Consider the following 22,668-nt stretch of genomic DNA (forward strand, 5'->3'; position numbering starts at 1 on the left):
GATCAGGAGGCAAGGATAAGTTAATTCTCATTAAACAGAAAAAATAGCTTCCTAATTCCCTATATTTTATTTAAAGCTATTTGAGGTTCAGTTCTTTGAGCAGGTCCTAAACGTTTCAGTGTTTGGTGTTGGTAAGACTGAGCTGTGATCAAGCTGTGGCATTGCCCTGCTGGTCTCTGAGGCAGCTCAGGAACTTGCATAAGGCGTGGTGTTACAGAACTGGGATTGCTCTTCTGTGGGCAAAATGAACATGTTTAGAGCCAGGCATGTAAGGAAATGAGGTGGGAGGGATGGTGTTGTTTTGGTTTTTTTTCCCCCTGTTTGTTTTAGGTTTTTCATAAGTTACTTAGTTTCAGTGAGTTAATTTTTTTAGCAACTTCCCTTTCTATGTTAACACCTGAGGCAAAGTGAAGAAAGAGCCTTCTGTTGTGATTAATCACAGAAAGTTGTTGTTCTTTCTTTGTAACTGATGATCAAAGAAACTGGAAAACAGGCATGTCTCCTCCTTGTTGTCTTTACACTCAGAAAACATGTCTGGATAGAAAACAAGCTCGGTGGATGAGAGAGCCTCTTCTGGCTTGTGCTGTTTAATAATATTAAAAGTAGACTCTCCCTGTTTAATTAGCATTTCTTGAAGTAACATCACTGTTCAACTACTAGTTCTCATAGTCAGTTGGTACAGTAAAGTTAACCACGAGTTCCAATATTACCTGGACAATTGAATTGTTAATTATTGGTTGTGAATTTTGTCTTAATTTATTCCCTAAAAATAGATTGAAATATTTCATTCTCACAGTCTCAATTTCAGGTAGCTGATAGGTAGTACTTCAATTTTCACTCTTTGTCTTAGTGATGCATATTGTTTAATGGAACTCCACAAAGCAGAAAAAAATTGGTTCTGTCTGATTTTCTGTTTGGGCTTTTGTTGTTGTTGTTTTTGTTCTTGTGTTTTATGACTCTTTTTGTATTCTGCATTTATCTGTTTCTGGTTGTTGGTTTGTTGAAAGGACTTCTGTTTTTTTCCTTAGATTCTTTGGTTAAAGCACCTTATTTTTTCTCATGTTATTGTTTAGGGTAAGTGATGAAAAAGATGCTCGAGGTTATCTTCAAGCCTTGGCCTCTAAAATGACAGAAGAGCTGGAAGCCCTGAGGAACTCCAGTTTGGGTGCAAGAGCTACAGTAAGATTTTACTTCCATATGTCAGAAGGTTTTTTATTTGAAAAAAACACTGATTTGACAGTTTTAACTGCAGCAATAATCTGTCTGTAGAGGCTATGTTAATTGAAAGTTAAACTTTCCTAGAGCTTCCGAATTACTGAATACCAAATTTATTGTTTATCAATTAATTAAACACCAAGATCCTTATAATGTGTTTTTATCTATGTTACAGCTGAAGTAGCTACTTTATAATCAGATATGATTTTGTTGAAGGAAATCATGTTTTTGTTCATGAAAACCTTCAAGTCTTTCACTTGTGAAACAAGTGAACACTTGGATGTCCTTCGTAGCTGTCATCTGAATTGAGGCACATCAAAACCAGATTTCAAAAAGTCTCTTTGCTTTTGAGATCAGCATAAAACATAAAATTTGTTACTTGAGTTCAGGAATACTACTGCTAACGCTACTCTTAATTTTAGATTATTTTGTAATTAATGAACTCTTACAATAAGGACATAATAGACTGGGAAATGTAGTTGTTGAAGGTAGTTACATTCCTCATGTTCAGCTTTCTTTCCTCTTACTCTTTCTAATCTCATTTGCTGGCTCTTTCCTAGGACATGCCCTGGAAGATGCGGCGCTTTGCAAAGCTGGATATGTCTGCAAGGCTGGAGCTCCAGTCTGCTCTGGATGCTGAAATCCGAGCCAAACAGGCTATTCAAGATGAGCTGAACAAAGTCAAAGCTTCCTGTATCTCTACAGAGTGGTAAGACTTTATTGTTCTCATGCAAATTTACTTCAGTACCTCCCAGGAAATGTCATCAAATCATTATTTTATCTACCTTGTCTGTGGAAATTAGATCATGAATGATATGCCAGTTTCATACACCCAACATCTCTCTTCATTGTTTGGACAGCTGAGCACTTTCCTGGGGAAAGCTGAGATCTTGAAGACTTTCAGAGGGAACATGTTCTCTTTTAATAATATGATCTCTCCTAGTTGTGATAACAAATCCAAATTCAAAGTTTGGGTTTGTGTCTTAGAATATATTCTGTTCCATTTTGCTGATAGCTGCACTGAGTTAGCTGACTAAAATTAATTATTGCATACTGATTTGCACAGTAAGAAATAGTAATAGTTAATGGGCTATTATGAATTCTTTTATTCCTTCCTCAGACCTCTCTCTTTCTCACTCTGCCTCACCACTCCCACAACAGAATTTATTCTGAGCTGTGTACTGCCTGAAACAGGGGTAGGAAGTCATTCCATTTCTAGGTGTCCAGCTTCAGCTCAGAGCACTGCTGGGTTTTGCAGCTTTAGGAAAGCAGTAGGACAGAGCTGAGATTCAAGTGTGTTACCTTTAAAATGGGAACATCTGCTTCACCTACCCTGAATGTTCTTCAGGCCAGGTAGTGTGATGAGAGGCAGCAGTAGAAATCCTATAAGAACAGGAGAACCAGTGTTTGCTTTGACAGGCAAGAATGAGAAATGTGCTGAAATTGCAGAGTAGAATTACCTCTCAGCTGTGAGTCAGAAAGCACTGAAATAACTAACTGTAAAAGAACTGAGAGAAAAATAGTTCAGCTGAATCTATTACTATTGCAGGTACTTAATTAGCAAATAAATTTTAGTGAAAAACAGGACTTTCTGAAACATAAAATGCATACAGTCTGTTTTTCTCATTCACGTGGATACAAGCTCATGCAATTACTTAGAAATTAGAAACATGAAAAACATGAACCTATTTTATAGATATATCGCTTTTTTCTGTAAACTGAACAGGTCCCAGTAGATTTATTCTGGTATTTGAAGACATCAGGACCAAGAATGACTTGTATCTTGAGTTCTCAATACTTACATACATTTTTTGTGTTCTTTTGAAGTAAATTGCAAGAGTCTGAGAAGAAGAACCTGGAGCTTTTGGCAGACATCGAAAGGCTGAAAAAGGAGACAGAAGAGCTTAGATCAGAAAAGGGTATGGCAACTGATATCCAAGTAAATAGTGTGTCACATTGGTGGGTGCATCTTATCAATCAAGTGTCACCTTGAAACTAAAATATGATACCAGCATGTGGGCACAACACTTGTGTGTCAAGATGTACCCACGGTAGTTGAATTTGCACTTCCAACACTCGTAATAGGCCTCAGTTTTGTTGGTGCCTTTGAACCAGTAAGGTAGAATTTGAGTTGAAGCTGCATTGTTTTTATTTGGCCTGTGTATAGTGATTTACTGCCAGAAAACTGTTAGAATATAGATATATTTCTAACCTTTTCTCCTTCTATGATGGGTGAAGGTATTTAGACATCAATACTGATCATAGTGTTGTTCATCTCTAAGTGTTTTGGGCCTGTCTGCACAGGGAGTAAACAGCTGCAGAGGAATTTGTAGCATTTGTTTGTTTCTGGGGTTACTCCATTGATGGGCTTTGCAGCCACATAGTAAGCAGTGTGGCCATGAGTGCTTTGCTGTGGTATTAAGAGTATGTTCTGGGGTTACTGTTGCATCTGTCCAATACTATTTTGCATCGTTGCTGGGAGAAGAGACTTTTTTGGTGATTCTGCATTGAAAAAAAAATTCATTGAGAGTTGAATAATGCTTTGGCTGATTCTTTGCAGTTTCTGTAGTAGCTCTAATATTTGTGTCTTATGAGGCACATGGGAAGAAGTATTTTTCAGGCCAGATGGAATTATCTAATTTTCTGTAGTTCTGTGAACTGCAGAATTTAAATACCCTGGCAACAATTTCTGCACTGGGACATCAAATCCTGTTTAGCTTTTCCAACTTAATGGCTGGTTGGTCAATACCATATTAGAGTTTACATTAATCTCCTATGTACAGGCCTTCCAGTGCTCATTGACTGGTGTAAATAATTCAAACTATACAGAACATTAAAAAATGGTGCTAGTTAGCAAATAAGACTTAGGGAATTGATACTCCCTCATCTTGATGCTTAGCACTGATACCAGGATTAAGTTTCCTCCAAATGCTTGGAGAGAAGCTCTTGATAGCATCTCCCTGGAGACAAAAATACTTTGTCATGTTTGTTTCATTTATATGGTCTTGAACTTCCTTAAATATGATGCATGGTTACTTGACTTCTGAAATCTTCCTTTGTGTTAAATAATGTTGTGAATTTATAATTCATATTTTACCCTATATTTTTTCCAGTGTTTAAAACCTTATTGTTCTGGTGAAATAAACATTTACTCTTTGGTGAAAACAAGCAAGCAAAAAAGTACTGTTCAAGGAAACATTAGTCATGTTTCTTAACAGAATTATATTAGTAATATTCTACTGCAATTATTCAAATAGTCTGATAGAAATCACCTTAATCTAAATTGTTACTGCCTTTGATTTGGTTTTCTATTAAAAGAAGAAATATATTGCTATTTGAATTACGAACTGTATAGAAGTTTTGAATGTAGTCCGGGTACAGTGGTAGAGTAACTTGCAGTGTGTGGAAATTGATTTCTAGGAAGGGATTATTTGGATTAATACATAATCCTTTCCTGTTTATAAGTATATTTCAGAAATTCAGACGGGTGGGGAAAAGATTGCTGAGACTATTGCATAAAGTGGGTAGTAGTTTGAAAACTGTTTTTAGTATTTTACTGTGATTTCAGTGTATTTATATTTTAAAGAGGAAAGTGTTCTTTGTAACTTCATTCACTGTGGGTTATATTTAGAACACATAGGGTGATATGACTAGCTTTAGAGCAAGACACTGACATTTTAAAAAAGAAGTAAGTAACTTTTGACAGCATTATTGATTTTGAGATGCACACAGTCCTCCACGCTCTGGTCATAGCATTGAGAAGAATAGTTATAGCATTGAGAGGAATAGAGTTCATACACATCTGTGAAGTATGTACACACCTAGCAACTTGAATTAAAAAAGAAGAAGAAATAAAAACCACTAGCTGGAGCAAGTTAAAGTAAGAGCTGAGGTGTGGCAGCCCCTGCAGCCCCAGGGGATGCAGCGTTCCTGCTCCGCTCGCTGGCCGAGCATCACTTCCATGTGTGGTGTCTGAAGCTTCCCCCAGGATTGTGCAGCTGCTGGGCACACAGCAGGGAGAGGTGGCAGGCACAGAGCATGGCTCAAGGAACCCATCTGGTTTGGAAATGCTGTGGTTTTGTTGGCTCCAGCTGTCCTGCCACGGTGGGAGATCCCACGTGTCACCGGGGCAGGGGTGGCACCTGCTGCATTAGTGTGTGGTGCCCATGGACACAGGCACCTTAGAAACCAGTGCCCTCTGCATAACAGACATGGAGCTCACACCACACACATCCTAGCTTGGGAAAGGTTGATTAAACACGTGCTTGTCCGTTAAAAAAATCATTAACTCTGGAAAAGAAGCCAAATGTGCAGCTTATTTCAAAACACCTAAGTGTTTCAGGTGGAAACACTCAAAATTCTGATTCAGCAAGGCAAAGGTCCTCCAGGAGAAGGTCATATTTTCTGTAGCTTATAAACCTGCTGCTGTTTTCTAGGTGTAAAGCACCAAGACTCACAGAATTCTTTCTTGGCATTTTTGAATGCGCCTACCTCTGCTCTGGATCAATTTGAAGTAAGTGCACAGCTATTCTAACTCGGTTAGTCTGTGGTGTTGCTCTTGTGTGCAGGTCCTGTGCATATTTGCTCCTGTATTTTAATTGTATTGCACCAGTAATATTTGTGTGAATAATTATTTATCATTTACAGTGCTGGCTGTCTTCTCTTGGATGCTTGTAATCACAGTGAATTCTGTCTCAAACCTTGAATGCCAAAATTTGCCTGATTTTGCAGTGAACATGAAAAGCTTAGTTGTTCAAATGGCTTTTCTTTGTATTCAGAAAATGCTAAGTAATGCAGGCAGTGGTTTGGTAAAAACAAGAAAATACTAAATCATCCTTGATTGTGTCCCATGAGGTCATTAGTACTGTTTATTAGGTTGTTTTCGTCATCTGTTCATTTTACACAGATCTGTAAAATCCAGATAATTGCTATTCATTTTCTCTCCACAGATCCTTTTATTTAAAAAATGAATCTGTTTAATACCTTTGTCACTTCTAGACAAAAGACCAGAGTAGGTAGAAAGCCTGGCAGGAAAAAATTGAAACCATACTCTACATTTATTATCTTCTTTTCTAATCAACAGTAAGCAAAGCATCATCTTTCTTTTAAAAGAACAGCTGAGGTGAAATATTGGTCAAACTGAATTCAGAGGATACAGAGCACCACCTTTACAGTTAGACATTAATCTAAAGTTTGCCCAGTTTTTCCTAATGCAAATACAGCATCTTCACATTTAGCTATGAAAGAACATAATCCTGCTGTTACTGATGGCCCAAAATTTTCTTTCTTTTCATTATGTATTCACTAATTAATTGTTCTCTCTCTTGAAGTCCTCACAATTAAAATATTTTTGAAATTTCCTTTGTAATAGTTTATCTTGTAAATTACTTTCAGTATAAGAATCCTGTTGAGAGTATAACAATAATACTTTATTGAGTAAATGCTGTAAAAACACTGGTTTCTTTACAGATAGTGCATTAATTAATTGTCTATGAAAGGCAATTAATGAAAACTTACTGAGGTAACTATTACTGCCACTGGTTATTTACAATTCTTTATTTTTGCACTTTTATTTATATTGAACAGTTTTCTTCATCCTTTTCTTTCTCTCTCTCTCTCTTTTTTTTTACTGCTGTGTTCATTAAAATAGGATTCCTTTTCCTCCTCTTCATCCTCATTGATTGATTTTATGGATGACGTAAGTCTGACTTTCAACCCAGTAAATCCCTCAATAACAGATCAGTTGATTGATTTGGAATATTCAAACATTAATGCAGTCAACTTAAAAAATCTGCACCAGCAGTGGAGAACAAAGTATTTCTGTAATAGCACTCTTACACCTATTTATATGGATAGGTGTTTTCTTTTGAAATAAATGCTTTTCTTCAGGTGCAGGTGAAGAATTCTTAATTGCAAACAGTTTTTATGATGAAGAAAAGCTGCCTTTAGGCCTTATCTTTGATATGATCTGTGAAAAACAGTTCCAAAATCATCAGCACGTTTATGTATTTAATTCTTTTGCTTCATATTATTCCTTTATCATGAGTTGTTTCCATAAGTTTTCTAATCATTTCTCTTAAAAAGTTTCCTTTTGAGTTAATTTCTGTGTGATCAAATAAAATATTTTCTGTTTTTTAGCCTGCATTGTGAGAAGTCATTTTCATTATGACTGAAGTGAACTTACTACTTTTAATTGCCATTTGAAATGCAGGTTTTCTGTCAGGACTTTTAAATATTTAAATATTTAAACTGTTTAAATATTCCCACTAGTTAATTGCATTCCAAGGGAATTGAATTGAAAGCTAAGAATTGACTGCATTATATTTCTTCCAAATTGAAGTAGTAGGCCCATAAAAGTAATTATTAATAAAATTTTTGACATCCAGGTGTATAGAGCCCCATCCATTACAGCTCTGTAGGAATAATTGTGTGTGTGTGTGTGTCTGTCTGTGCTCGTAGATGTGTTTATACATATTTTGCATACATGCATTCACACATATTTATACATATTTGTTTGTTACAGAGTGTAATCCCATTGGCATTGAAATTAGGTAAAATTAATGTTGTTTGGGAAATGTGTGCTGTGAAGGGTGTAGCAAAGAGGATGAGGTATATGGTCCTTTTCTGCTGCTTTCATTTCCTTTTACATACTCTGAAAAAATGCTTTTCTTCTGGATGATTTTTCTCTGTAAATCAGGTTTATACCTCAGACAAAATGTGAAGGCTCATCTGTGGTGTCAATAGTAGAAGGCACTTCCCTGTTTTTTTGTATAGCATACAGAAAGCTTCTGACTTGCTGATAGTGTTGGAATTTTCTTACACACACAAAAAAAAAATAGAGAAAAAAATTAGGTACGGTTTCCTGTCATGTAAATCCACAAAAACCAAATAATATTTATATTCTTTATCTGGATTAAAGAAAACATGTTCTGTGTTACCTGAGTATTAGGAACACTTTGTTTGTATCAGCAGGTTCTTGAACAGAAATTTATCTTTTAAAATATCCAAAACACTCCCCTAAAACCCATTAAAAGAGGAATAAAGGACATATGTGGCAGTTGCTGATAATGTTCTGTTTGGCAAGGAGAAGCTTAGGACATGGATATTTTCCTGGTTGATCTCTAATTAATTCTGAAGGACTTCAGTACTTTATTCCATATTTATTGTTTGCTTGGGTTTTGGTTTTTGGTTTTTTTATTTTTGAGAAGGCAGCATTTTTTTCCACAAGCATTTTGACAATTTTGTTTTTTTCTTTATAGAAGTGAGTAATTTTCAACTGCTGACATACATCCTTTCATAGCAGTTCTTTTGTTTGGTCCACCCAGATCAGATCCTTGCAGACCTTTTAGTCATGGGTAGAGGTTCAGGTATTAATATTTATATTCTTTGCCTGTAGTTAGTTTCCTGCACATGGAGTCAAACTTCCTCTGCTCCATCTTCAATGTGAGTCCAACAGGAGTGGTTTTTTCCTCAGTTGCATTGGGCAAAAAAAGTCTCTGGGCTGGACTGCCAGGGGCTCATGTCTCTAACACAGAGGCAGAATTCTCTCTCATCCTACCAAACTGCAGCAAAAGTAGAGTTGGCTGCTCAAAGATGGGAAGAGCACCTTGCAGAGAAATACAAGACATTCTGTCTTTGTTAGAAGGAGAGATAAAGCTGATATCTGTGTTAGTAGATGGAAAGTAATGTCATTCAGTTGTGCTGTGAAAGTCAGTTCTGCATCTTTGATTTACTGGACAATCACTTGATTCATTCATAGCATAATTTATAGGCTGAATTATCTAAACGAATGGTTATTTATGATTTAGCTCATTGAGTTGGTTTAGTATCAATATATTAGATGGACTTAAATTAAAATAAGGCTATTAAGACTCCCTGCCCACTGGATGTGACCTCCGTTCCCATCCCAGTGACTCTTTTTGGCAGTGGTTACCTTGAAGGACAGCATTTCTTGCAGCATCTCCAGAAGAATTAACTTCTCAGTCAAACCTGACAAGTCTGAGGGTTCACTGGGGTCTTTGTGTTAAGACCAAGGAAGGATTAGAAGTGCTCAGGTCAGGCTCATGCAGTGCTGCCATATTTTATGGGGTTCAGGAAAGCCTCTCTTTTCATCAAGGACCCCAAGTAAGTATTTCTGTGGGCCTGGATTGTTTCTTCAGACTCTGTGCCTCACTAAGGAAGGACAGTGTGTAAAATAATGTGCAGATGCAATTGCAAGGCATTCCTTGCAGGATCTCTGAAGTCTGTTCAGCACACAGATGTGCACACTGCACTGGGTTTCCTAGGGTGGCTATGTTTTGTGTGTCTGCCATCCAAATAACATCACTATTTATAGCACTCTCTGAATGACTGGAGTTAATTCTAATTTTTCCAATGAGGAAAACAGTAGTTTTGCAATTTCTGCTGGAGAGAAATAAAAATAGATGTCCTGCTGCCTCTGTAGCCTGCAGATGCTGAGGAGAAAGTGGTAGCTCACTACTGAGATGAGCAGCACTCGCTGTTGGCTCCTGCCTGGAAAAGATGCTGGGTCAGGTTGGCAGAACTGGTGCCTAAATCCTTGTATCTGTGACAGCTCACACGTTCAGAAACCATCCTGGTGTGTCCTCTGCACACAGGGGAGGAGGAGTGTGCTTGCAGTCCCTGAATTCCAGCCTTGGTGGGGAGGGAAGTCACCCCAGTGACTGTAAGAGACTGAGCCCTGCTGCTGTTTCTCCTGTGTGTTGCAGGCTGTCTCAGTAACACTGTCTGGGTGTTAAGTCTCCTGTGCTCAGCACAAGTGTCTGACAATGGAAATGTTGGGTTTTGTTCTTTGCCAGGTGGATCTTTGTGAATCCCACTAGCTGCGAGAGGCAATCAACTCGTTTTATTTAAGGATGAATTTGTGATTATTTCATAGCAATAAAATGGAATCCCATTTTCCCTTGACAAAATTATTTTTCCTTTATGCTCAAAAATACTGCTTTTTGCCCTGTTGCTAACACATTAGACATTAGAAATAGATTTCTTAAGTCCTCCTGCAGTCTGTCCTCACATGCAGTCCCCATGGGCTTTGGCTCGACTAAACAAATCTGAGCTCTGCAAGTAGCCACAGAATAATAAATGGTGTTCTGAATTATTATTATTGAACAGAATAAGTCATATTGGTGTGTGGTGAGAGCCTTGACTTTACCTGCACGTTCGTAATTAAGTTGAGTAAATCTGGTTCATAATGATACTTTAAATTGGACATATTGTGCCTCCAATAGATGACTTTATTAATCTTATTCAAAACACAGAGATGCCAACTGCAAATTAATGGTGAAGTGTAGTCTGCAGCTCCACTGCTATTGTCCAGTGTAAGACTGTGGACTTGGAATAGCTGTTCCTTTTCTTTTTAAATGTTTCTTCCTTCTTGTTGGCCCAGAATAGCTTGTTTTTAAAATACTTGTAACATGCTTGTGTGTGTCTAAACACTACCTCTGGAGATACAGTGAGGAATTCTGAGGTGATGTATGTGTCACTGTTTGGTTTTGTAACATATTCTCCTCCTTTCTTTGTTAAAGCGCTCTCCTTCCTGTATTCCAGCTAACAAAGGCAGACGTGTAAGAGGCTGTCCTACTCTATGTGGCCCTTTCTTTTTTGCCTGTTGTGTCCATGCCTATGTTTAATGTATGGATTGTGTATTTACCTCACTGCATGTCTTGTGCTGCTGCTGCTGCTGTTTGCTGCTGCTGTAGCTGTGCTTTTTTGTTGTTTTACAGCCGTGGGCTCAAAGCTTTTGGACTATTTCATTTGGCAATCCTATGAGCAGAATATCTCTGAAAGTGGAGAAGATGCTTTGGGTGCTTTCTGATTTTAATGTGAAAGTTCTATGTGGAAGCTGATCAGGCAGATGCAGGTTGGGAAGATGAGCAGACATCAAATGAGAGCCTGTTTGTTTCCTTGCCTTTAGCAGAGGGCATGTGTTAAGTATTGCCCATGGAAGGTCAGAGTTTGGCATTTGGGGGGACATCACAGCAAATGGTTGTGTTGTAGCTGGTTAAGCTGGAAAGGTCTTTGGTGTTTCAAAAATCAAGGTGGGTTTTTAAGCACGGGTTTACACGTGTTATCAAAGCAGACTCAGAGAGGATGAATTCCTACCAGTTATGCTATGTCCATTTCAATCTCATACTGCCACTTCTGTTTCTTTATACAGATGTGATGGAAGGGATAAGTAAGCACACACAGCATCTCTGTTGAGTGTTCAGTAAATAAACAGTAGTGCCCAACAGCTCTAATGATGTCCTTGCCCATGCAGTTCAAAGCACACTGCTGACTCTCTCAGGCTTGCAGTAACTGGTTGTTTTTGTTGGTGGTGCCTCCAGTTCAGAAGTTCTCTCTCCTCCAGATGTGTTTCTACACTGGCCAGCTTTGGCTCAGACCTGCACAGTCCTGTGGAAGACAGCAAAGCCCTTGCAGTTCGTAGGAAATAGTGAAATCTGCTCTGGGTAATCCAGTGGATTAGTTTAAAACCAGTTTGAAAGGTGCTAACATGGTCTTCATAAACTGTTGACCATAGTTGAGTCAGGTTGCATTTGTGCTTGGTTCTTCTCGTGAAAGCCAGGACCCCAAGATCACTGCAGCAATACAGCTTAAAGCCCTTGTTTCTGCACTGAAGGTGGTGATTAAATTCCCTTCTGCAGTGGTGGATCAGGTTCTGTGTGTTTTGTGGTCTTTTTATGTTTGTAAATAAAGTGAAAATGCATTTGTTACTGTTTCAGCAGTTGTCTTCAACCACAAAGGCTTTGTAGCACATTCCAGAAAGGTTCCATCACTGATATTGGGCTTGTACTGCATTTTTTCATAGACACCATGAAAATTCTTTGGTATGCAGATGCTGCTTTGAAAGGGAAAGCCCTTGGAGTGTCTGGAAACATTTATGAAATGATAGATTAGATCTCTTGAGTTTGACTTGGAGGAAAAAAGGAGTGTTTGTTTCTTGCTATGAAAAAATTTGCCTGTAGTTACTCATTGGGCTTATTTTTTAGTAACTTTTCTAAGGAGGAGGTAGAATTGTTGAAGGTTAAACAGTCTTTGTGTGGACTCCAAGTTTTCACAGGTTTAGACTGGATTAAAAAGAAGTTTAAAATAATTGAAACATGTTGCATTTGAGGATTTACTACTTAAGGCATCAGTGTTTCTAATACTGGGTAAAGCTTTCAATTATTATTTGCTTCTGATAAATCTGAGCACAAAATGTTCACTTTACTGCTACTTTTTGCCTCAATGCTTGAAACACATAATCTATGTGTAGTAAACAGGTGTATCCCAGTGTGAGAATTTCCCATTTTCATTTCAGAAATGCTTGCAGGCATGTTAATATGCCTAAGTTGATTAAACTGATGAGCATTCTCCACCAGATATTCTTGGAAGGATATGGTAAAACTAGAAGCCATTAAACTTAACTTACTATTTAAAAAAAATAACAAAAAATAAAACTAGCAACTGCACCTGTTGGCTACCGTGACTGAGCTCCTGAAGAGTAGGACTGTATGTGCATGTATAAAATTGGCTTGGCAATATAATTGATTCCCAAAAAGCAGTAAAGTTTGTGCAATTCTTGGCATTGTCAGTGGCAAATGAGATGAGAAACACTGGAATGTTCAAATGCTTTCTGTAAACATGGCTGCATATTTTAGTTTGTCTGCAGGCTAGGCAAATCCTTGGCAATGGAGAACTGATGATTTCTGGAGCATTGCTCCAGAAACTCAAGGCATGCTATGGAGCCTTCTGGAAGCCTGCAGCTTTTATTAGTGGAAAAAAGGATTTTTAGCTTTTTCTTTTTTTTTTTTTCCTAATATAATTTTACATAGGAAACTTTGCAGAGTTGTCTTGTTTTCAAGGGAGAGCCCTGCCTTCTCTGATTTTTGCAGCTTTACTAACAAAAGATGAGTTATTACCCAGGATGCCTCTTTGTACCTATGTGCCTTTTTCAGTATAGCTCTGTGTTGGGCTTAGTTTCATTCTGTATATCAAGGACTAGGAAGATATTCCCCAGAAGAATCTGTGTTCCTGGTAAGGATGTTTCTGTAGTTCAAATTGGGTGCAAAACCCCCTCAATTCTCTGAATATAGTTATCAGGATATGCACTGCTCTGCCTTTTCTCCTTGTTTTCTCCTGAATATGTTTGCAGGAATTTACATGGGACATGTGGAAACTTCCAACAAATCCCTGCTACCAGTGGACAAGACCCAGTAGCATTTAGAAAATATTCACCTTTGAAAAATGCTGAGTTACAAGTGTCTTCAAGTGGTTATCAGGGCCCTGAACTAGCAGCTCTTATGCATGTGCTCACCTCTCAGCAGAAGCCTTGGCGTGTTTACATTCAACAATTTCCATTCCATTTTGTTGCTTTTAATTAGGAAGTTGCTTAAAACTGAATTTTTATCCTCTCAGTTCTCTCTTAGGAATTCTACTGCTCCCATATCTTATTTTGGTAAGAGTTGAGAATTCTTTTTTAATGATGTCTTTGATTTATTTCTTTGGTTGTTGTTTTTTTTTTCTCTCTTGAATTGTTCTCCTAGATTGATTCAGTTGAGAATTTTACATTGTCTAATACTCCATCACGGGATGAAGATAGCAAGTCTCACCTCCATTCAAGATCAAGGTCTCCTTCTACAGCCAGTGAGATTGAACCAATTGAGGTACTTCAAGTGTTGAAATATTTGTCTTTTTTTTCTCTTTTTAGGAGTAGCATTTCACTTGTATAAAAATGAGTGCTGCAAGTCTTGTTTTAGGTGGAGCTCAATCTTCTGCAGAAAGACTGTTTGGGACTTTGTAATAGCCTTCTGCACTAGTGGTGAACTGTGTTTTGGGGAATGTTGTATTTCCTTTCACATATGGTTAACTGGATAGGGATGGGAACTATGAATCAATTATTAGTTATGGTTTCTCTTCATAACATATCCTCAGTCATGAATATTTAAGAAATGTTGGCACAAAGATAGTTATAATATAGTTTGTAAAAATACACTTTAAAGCTGTGCTATTATGAAATGTTAGCCACACTCTACAACTATAATAATACATTGATGTAATAATTTATCCCCTTTCTCTGATAAAATATTAGGGTTGTGGTTATTTTATATTAGAAAACATCCAATCAAATGTTTCAGATATTGTGAAGTTGGTTTTGACATTTAGGAGGTGAATCTTGCTGAGAAACAAGATTTGTTTTCTGAGTCCTGCATTAATCAGTTTGGTTTCATAGTTTGGATGCTGGGGAGTGGGGTGGGTGGGACAACATGCTCTTCTTCCTTTATCCAGGCTTTCTTTGGCAGTGTGTTCTTGATGTCTGATTGATCCTTTGGGGGCTCTGTGCAGGTTACAGATCATCCTCCCCGTTCAATTCACACGCCCACCATGAGGACAGCGTATATTGGCTCGGGGCTCTCTGCACCAAAGGTACCCTCTCAAGCATTCACACTTTCTGTGTAGCAAGGGCATCTCCTGGGCTGCAGCTTCAGGAGAGCTGGTTATCACACTGATCTTACCAGAGCTGCCTGCAAGGGGTGTTTATGTGCAAGCTGGTTGCTCTATAAAATTTAAAACCCTTGGTTCTCACGTTATGGGGTGTGACAAGCTGCACTAGGAATTCCATGGGCATTTGATTGTAGGAAAAACGGTAGTTTGGACACCAGAAGGAGGTAAATGGGCTAGAATGTGAAGAAAGGAAAGTGCCAACCTCGGAGGAGAGTGTTTTCTGACATGTGTCTGACCAAAATGCCTCTCTGCTCTTTGCATACAAGAAAGTCTCAGATAAGCATGTCTGTGTGCTAATTAGATGTTTATTCTTGAGAAAAGGCAAAGAGTATCCCTAAAAATGAAACCACAGATTTGCCTGTTTTAAAGCGGAGTGAGCACTACAGGAAGAGATTTTCAATTTTCCTGTCTTTTGGCTTTTACCTATATAAATACTGATTTTTCCATCAGTTGTTGAAATCATTTTGCTGTTGCTGAATAAGCCAGTGTATGCTAACTCCCAGTGGATTATGTCTATTCAAGCAAATGAAGAATAAATACAAGCTTTAAAGAAAAAAATTCCTTGTGAAAGTTTTGAAAATTACTCAATGGTTTTGGAATCTTCTGTATATTTAAAAATAACAGTTTTCCCTGCAACTAATAATGAAGTAAACAAGCCTTTCTAGTAGATTTGTTTCTCTGCTTTGATAAATTGCAAAGTAGCAGAAGATTCATTTGTGTAAAAGAAAGCTGGAAATTTTGAGCAGACAGTGCTTTGTTGGCAGCATCTTAGTAGATCAATTAAAAAAATACTTTAAGTGCACTTGGAATCATGTGAAACAGACCTTACTGTCTACATAATTTAATTTTTGCAAACATTTTGCTCAATAAGTAATGACTTGCTTTATAATTTATTATGTCCCCTAAAGAACCTTCTTACTTTTTGATTGCATCAGTGTTTAAAGCTGGGTGTTGTTTCCCTGCAAGTCTCAAAACAGAACATTCTGTAGACAGAATGCTGCCATTGTAACAGTAAAGCTGTCATTAAATATGGATAAGTTTGAGCCCTTAGCTGTGATATCTTATGCTCTGAAAAACAGGAAAATGAGTAAAATTTTAACATATCTACTCTCCAAAGTAGCCTGCAAAATTGTCCTGTTTGAGATCATGTACATGATCAGGTTTTTTTGGGACAGTCTTTGCATTAACCCTATGCTCTGGCATTTCTCCCCAGTAGTTATTTCCTGGGAGTTTTTATAGAAAAGCAAAGCAGCTTCCTGGATTTTATATATTTTATATAAGGCCATCTGTGAGTCATCCTGCCACATTATGTGGGCATTTAGCCTTTATATAGCAGCATCAGCATGGCCATCCTTGAGGAGAGGGAGAGAATGAAACCACTTACTCATGTACTCTGTGTTCCCAAGGAATAATAAAAAAAGAGAAATCCTTTCAAATCAACTTTGTCTATCAATTTCAGCTCTTACCTTTAGATTGAGTGTTCTGAATTGCCCCTGCTAAACACCGTAAAGGGAGGCGGGGGGAGGGCAGCTCTGTCAGGGCTTTCTGGCATAAAATTTAAAATTTTGAAAAAGTCTGCTATTTTTCTTTTAACTAAGGCAGTACTTCTGAGAGAGGAGCACTGAATTTGCAGCTTAGAAAATACTGTTATGGGTGGACCTGGTGACAATCAAATGTCCTCCAAGCATATGATAATACACTTTCAACTTCTAAAGTGTAACAGAATCACTTGGGCAGCTTTCCTGTCTGCAGTGGAAGCAAACTCATGTTCTGAGACAGGGTCCAGTTTCCATGGCTCTGTTTACAGAGGATGCTTTAAATTATCAGCAGTGGGCATAGTAATAAGGAATTTTCTTTGGCTCAGATCTCATTTCAGCAAGCACAAACAAGCTGCCTGATGAAATGCACCTATGCTCTCTTGTCTGTGAAAGAAATAACTGTACTTGAGAAGTGTTACAGGTGATAACATCCTTGTCTGCTCATTTCACAGCCTAAGGCTCACCAGTTCGTAGTGAAATCCTTTAACACACCAACAAAATGCAATCAGTGCACGTCCCTGATGGTTGGTCTGATACGACAGGGCTGTACTTGTGAAGGTAAGCACTTGGGGGAGCACAAACAAGTGTGAACTGAAGTTCTTACAGCTGCAAATGGCACAGGAAATGTAGAGTGGTGACGGAGGAGTCTACTGCTTGTATTTTGAATAGCAGTATATTCTCATGCTTCAGTCTTTAAGAGTAGAAGCCAAACACTTAGAACATACATAAGAGATTGTCCAGTTATCTGGGGACACTCTTATTCCAGTTGGTGGTAGATGAGCTTAGTTCAGTGTACTCAAAATAGCAATAAGGGGCCACAGGTGACCCCCGAGTGGTCAGGCATACTGATAAAGCTTTGCTGTAGGTTGCAGAGCAAAATTTAAGACATCTAGTCTGACTTGCTCCAGAAAGAAACAGAATTGGTACTGAATGGCAGTTATTCTTGTTTGTGTGCACACAGAATGGTGCTTATTATTTAAAGGATGTTCCATTTTTTTGTTTACTAGTAGAGTTGGGCCTAGAGGACATAATAGAGATTCTCTTAGGCTCTTTATTATCTGGATGAAAGCAAGTGTGTCCATAAACTATCTGAAAAAGAGAAATTCAGGATTTAGAGCAGATAAAAACATGAACTTCTGCTGTGTGCCGACTTACATTTCTGTCTGTAGCAAAGTTCAGTGAGATTATTCAGATGCTGGTCAAAAAAGGAAAGGGGATTTCTTTGTAAATCTCATCATCATTATCACAACTTTTGCACTGCACAAGAAATAACCATCAAATCTTTTTATTTCTTCTCCTCCTCACAAGTGTGTGGATTCTCTTGCCACGTGACCTGTGCAGACAAGGCTCCTGCAGTATGTCCAATCCCTCCTGAGCAGACTAAGGGACCTTTGGGAATAGATCCCCAGAAAGGCATAGGAACAGCTTATGAAGGACACGTCCGAGTAAGTAGGAGGCAGCTGCATTTGGGGCACTTACATTAAATTAATTGTTTTACAGAGCTGCTGTTACTTTGAATATTGGGGGATAGATTCAATTACATCTTAGGGTAGCAGTTTGGAAATGTAAGACCTAGATTTTCACAAAGCAACTCTTAACATTGTCAGCAGTGATCCTCTCTCCATCTCTGTTGGTCAGTGTGCTTTGGGTTGGTCTTGAGTAGTTCCATCTCTAGAGATCAGATCATCTTCCAGCCTCTGTGTTTTTTGAATCTTTCTGCTACTACTGTCTGTGGCTACTGGTGTGGATATTTGCACAGAAATATTAAAAGATTTACTCAGCAGAGCTTTGGCTATAATTCTGTGGCCAACTAGAGATGAGTTTTTTTCTCCATGCTTCTTAATACAGCTCTGAATGAATATATTATATGAGAAGAAAGAATCTGTGATGCTATTAATTTATTAAGTAATATATTGTCTGCCTGTCTGTGTTTATTGGTCTTACTGCTCCTGGGCCTTGCATATGTTGCTTAACGTCATCACTGAATCAAAACTTTCCAGCCCAGATGAGCAAACTGATTTTTGTGCTCTTTGATTTTTTGATTGCATCTAAACTTACAGAGTGTTGATCAGAATTTTTTTTTCTAAAGGTCCCAAAGCCAGCTGGAGTAAAGAAGGGTTGGCAGAGAGCGCTGGCAGTGATCTGTGATTTTAAGCTCTTCCTGTATGATGTAGCAGAAGGAAAAGCATCTCAGCCCAGCGTGGTAGTGAGTCAGGTCATAGACATGAGGTAAGCTGCTTGCTGCTGGGGGAGCTTTGCAGAGGCACTGGGAGGTTTTGTTCTGCTTTTCCTTTTTGTCAAATCAGTAAGCAAGCTCCAAAGCTTTTATGAAACCCTTTAATCCATGTTGAAAGGCACTAATTTTCTGGGATAAAAAAATAAAACAGCAGTTAGCAGTTATTTGGAGTTAGCCTGAACGACACTTGTTTGTCCCTATATGGATGTTTAAACTTCCAGTACTACATCATGTGCAAAGAGCATCTGTTCAGCTGTGCAGAAGATCTGGAATGAATAAAGAATTAAAAATAACACCATTTGGGGGTTGAATAGAGTTTTGAAAGACATAAAACTTTGTTATAGGGTAAATGTATTAGAATTTTTGCTTGAGAAGGGCTGAATAGTTTGTTCCCACTCTCTTCAGCATTACTGAAATACTACCAGCCTCACTGAAGGCTGAGAATATCTAACATAGCAACTAAATAAAGCTCATCTGTAATCTAAGTTAGTTTATCCAGGAAGCCCCAAACTGCTGAAGGTTATAGCTTCTAGGTGAGTTTGGATTTTTATTAGAGTTGGAGAGGTTGTTCTTTGTTTGACTTATTTTTTAAGTTGGACCTTTTTCTTGCAAGGTTTTAATTTATACAGATGAAAAACAGTTACAGAATATCTGAATAGATTTATCTCCATCAGCATTTGCCTGGAATTAATTATGCAACATTGCATTTGTGAGTTTTATCTTCAGATACAGATGAAAGGATAATTGTAAAAATCAGAGTTCAGTGCTGACTTGTTTCCTTCACTAAACAAGGCTATTGAAAAAGTAAAATCCAAACATACAGATTTTGCTTATTAACTCTTTTCCAATTATGTTTATGGTCTCCATAAGGGATGAAGAATTCTCAGTGAGTTCTGTCTTGGCCTCAGATGTCATCCATGCAAATCGGAAAGATATCCCCTGTATCTTTAGGGTGAGTATTACATCCTGGGTTTCACAGGGTGATGTGTGCTGTGACAGCTTGCCAGTATTTCATTTCCTTGGCGAGTTCTGCCCCTGTGGAATCCATGGCAGCAGCAGCAATGCATAGGGATCTGGGTTGTATTTTTTCATTTTCACAATGAGACATATTTTCCTCCATTTCTTCTTAGTCATTTGAAGTTCTTCTGTTCATCGTGACCTTGTACGTTTTCATTTCCTCAAGCTGCCCTCTGCTTCTCAATTTAACTGACTGGGTTATTGCTGAAATCTTTATTTTTTATACTTTTTTTAAATGTATCATTGGATATCTGAAAACTCCCATTCATCAGATAGTCAGTATAAAAATTTAGTGTAAAATGCTCATCAAAGTTTATGTCTAGTATCTGAATTTTGCCATCACTGACTTATTCTAATATTCTTATTTTTGTTAGATATTCTGTTAAAGCTTTGACCTCAGCGAAATCTCCTTGATGTCTTATCAGCTCCACTATAATTTCTTTACTGTGCCTTTGTATTTCAGTCACTGTTGTTCCAGTTTTTAGACTGTTCATCACTCAGTGTGCTTAGAGGAGATAAAACCTACAAAAGGGGCTTTCCATTTTATCTACAATAGCTGTATCAAATGCATGAAAAGGGTCATAGAGAATTCTTTCAATGAAAGCCATTCCTATTGCATTAAAAATTATTAATGAAATCTATAGCTGTTAAAAATACAGAAAAGTTTATAAAAATGCTTTTTGTTATAAAATTGCTGTGAGAAACAATCGACTGCCTTATTTAGGACAGACATTCATGAATTATAAAATAAATAAAAATGCATTCAAAATAAAGCCAACATTTTCTCTGTTCTTTAAAATATTCACATCTGGTTTTCTGCTGTGGATTCTTGATTAAGATAAGAGTGTTTTCTATTAACTGAGGAGAAATTTTACTGCCTTAATTCAGACAACTAATTAAAAGGGCATATACAGGCATCTGATTCCCTCTTAAAAACGATCATGAGGAAATAATTTATCACTTGTGACTTTATGTTTTGATTTTTTTGCAGGTTACAGCCTCCCAGCTCTCTGCATCCAGTAACAAGTGTTCAATCCTGATTCTAGCAGATGGTGAGAATGAAAAAAGCAAGTGGGTGGGCGTGCTGAACGAGTTGCATAGGATCTTGAAGAAGAACAAACTCAAAGATCGCTCAGTCTATGTCCCCAAAGAAGCTTATGACAGCACCTTGCCCCTCATCAAAACAACACAGTCAGCAGCAATCATAGGTATGAAGTTATTAAGAAGAAAGCTCTGAGAGAAATGGGTGTGCTAAAAGCATGATTTTTTTAGGGGAAAAAAAATATCTACTGAATAGTGAGTAGTAGGTAGTGGTTTTATCCCATATGGAAATGTGTGTGGGCCTAAGAGCAAAGTGCAAGTTAGTACCCAGCACTTTTGTCAGATCTTTTAAGAATATTCCATCTATTCGCCCATATTCATAATTATTCACCAATATTCATAATTATGAATAATTTTGACTGAGAATTGGACATTCCTCTTTTGTTACTCTGTAAACATAATTTCCTAACTGGGCAAAATTAGCACTATAGGGTAGGTGTAAATCACTCGCTTTAAAATCTGCTGGTGAGACCAGAGAGAAAATTTAAGATCAGAGGTTGAATTTAGTAATTTCAAATACTACTGCATAAAATATGTTAAACTCTGATTATCTAAATTATTTCAATATAATAGTATAGTTACTTCAAAGCTGGTGCTAGACTTAAGTTCTCTGAACAGTTTGTTAAAAATTATGTTTCTAGCTGTTACTTTAACAGGAGAAATGGGAAAAGACTTCTTTTTTCAGAAATTTCAAAGTTTGGGCGTTTGCCAATTTTTTAAATATATAAATATATTAGGTTTGGCTTTATATACAATTATTTCAATATATTATAAAAATGGTTTCTGTTAATGAGAATTATAACTATTGTTTATGTGATTCATAAAGTACTTCCAAATAAAAATGACCTTTTTTTTTTTTTTCTTCTTAATGTCATAGACCATGAAAGAATAGCTCTGGGAAATGAAGAAGGGTTGTTTGTTGTGCATGTCACCAAAGATGGTAAGAAACTAGGAACTGGTAATAATTTCCCTAATACTAAATAATATTTTTCTTATGCAGTATCTCCTGGTTTCATTGTTCATGATTTACTACATTACCAGCTGGACAGCTCCATGAGAGACCAAAAAGTGTTCTGTGTGCTCTCTGGTTTGGGTATCCTTTCCAATAGCAAGGTTTTGGAATGCAGTTGAAGTTTTTTTTCTCCATTTTCCCCCAAACTGTCTCAATACTGATTTCAGACCAGGTTGCTCACGGCTTTATCCAGCTGGGTTTTGAAAATCCCCAAGGACACAGGTTCCATGATCTCTCTGGGCTGCCTGTTGCAAATCACTCTCACAGTGAAACACTTCCTTTGTATATTCAGCAGGAACCTCCCTCATTTGAATTTCTTGCTGTGCACCTCAGCAAGAATCGTGGCTTAATCCTTTGTGTAACCTCCTCCTTGGTACTGGAAATGAAAACTTCTGTGCATCACTGCAGGATGTGCTAACAGATTGCCCCAGTTAATTCACAAATGACATGTTTAATTGTATATTTCAGCTCTGAGGCTTTTCCTTGAGTCAGTAAACTGTTTTTGAAATGAATACTGAAATAATACAGTTGTTACTGCATCAGATCTGCTCCTCCCATTTCTGATGAGGAAGAGCCAAAGGTTTATCCAGAACTGCCACATCTGGTGTTATTAAAACACAAGTTTTGATTCTTTACTTTTTAATATTGCAGGAAAGCAATAAAGGGGATTTCTTGGGTGTCATTCTTGCGCCAAGAATGACACAGGAACAGGCAGGAGGCAGTATTGTAGAAAGAGCAAAAGAAGGCTTTGTTCACGAGAACTACGCGATTTTTATAGAGTGATGAGATACATTCTGTTTGATTGGCTAGTTAGCAAAAACACCCTCCTCACACACTGTCCTTGAGAAGAACAGCAAGATGAAGTAGAAAAATACCACCTGCAGATTGCTTACACTTAACAAGTTATCACATCCTTACAACTCCCTAAAAATTCTCACAAGCCGCTGTGAGAAACGCTTGCCGTTTCTCTCTCTGTCCCATGGCATCCACACTTGGGTTTCTTTCCTAGTTCATCTTTACAAATAAACGTTATAATCAATTCACACTTC

The 22,668-nt window shown here is 37.7% G+C and overlaps 1 protein-coding gene across 10 annotated transcripts in view; it reads left to right on the top strand.

Moving 5' to 3' along the window:
* CDC42BPA (CDC42 binding protein kinase alpha) overlaps positions 1–22,668 on the top strand; it is a 182,675-nt gene that overhangs the window by 134,595 nt on the left and 25,412 nt on the right. For 7 of the 10 annotated variants that reach the window (XM_039717031.1, XM_039717033.1, XM_039717037.1 and 4 more), the window contains 13 exons: positions 1,074–1,179; positions 1,776–1,924; positions 3,043–3,134; positions 5,652–5,728; positions 6,866–6,913; positions 13,758–13,877; positions 14,557–14,637; positions 16,706–16,811; positions 17,562–17,698; positions 18,343–18,482; positions 19,360–19,441; positions 20,498–20,714; positions 21,485–21,547. In XM_039717031.1, the coding sequence (XP_039572965.1) occupies positions 1,074–1,179; positions 1,776–1,924; positions 3,043–3,134; positions 5,652–5,728; positions 6,866–6,913; positions 13,758–13,877; positions 14,557–14,637; positions 16,706–16,811; positions 17,562–17,698; positions 18,343–18,482; positions 19,360–19,441; positions 20,498–20,714; positions 21,485–21,547 (1,418 nt within the window). Of the gene's footprint in view, positions 1–1,073; positions 1,180–1,775; positions 1,925–3,042; positions 3,135–5,651; positions 5,729–6,865; positions 6,914–10,757; positions 10,797–13,757; positions 13,878–14,556; positions 14,638–16,705; positions 16,812–17,561; positions 17,699–18,342; positions 18,483–19,359; positions 19,442–20,497; positions 20,715–21,484; positions 21,548–22,668 lie in introns of all 10 variants that reach the window. The other 3 variants (XM_039717040.1, XM_039717036.1, XM_039717034.1) reach the window with 3 other exon arrangements.

This window comes from Passer montanus, unplaced genomic scaffold (assembly GCF_014805655.1).
Source record: "Passer montanus isolate IOZ18808 unplaced genomic scaffold, ASM1480565v1 scaffold37, whole genome shotgun sequence".
Classification (NCBI taxonomy): domain Eukaryota; kingdom Metazoa; phylum Chordata; class Aves; order Passeriformes; family Passeridae; genus Passer; species Passer montanus.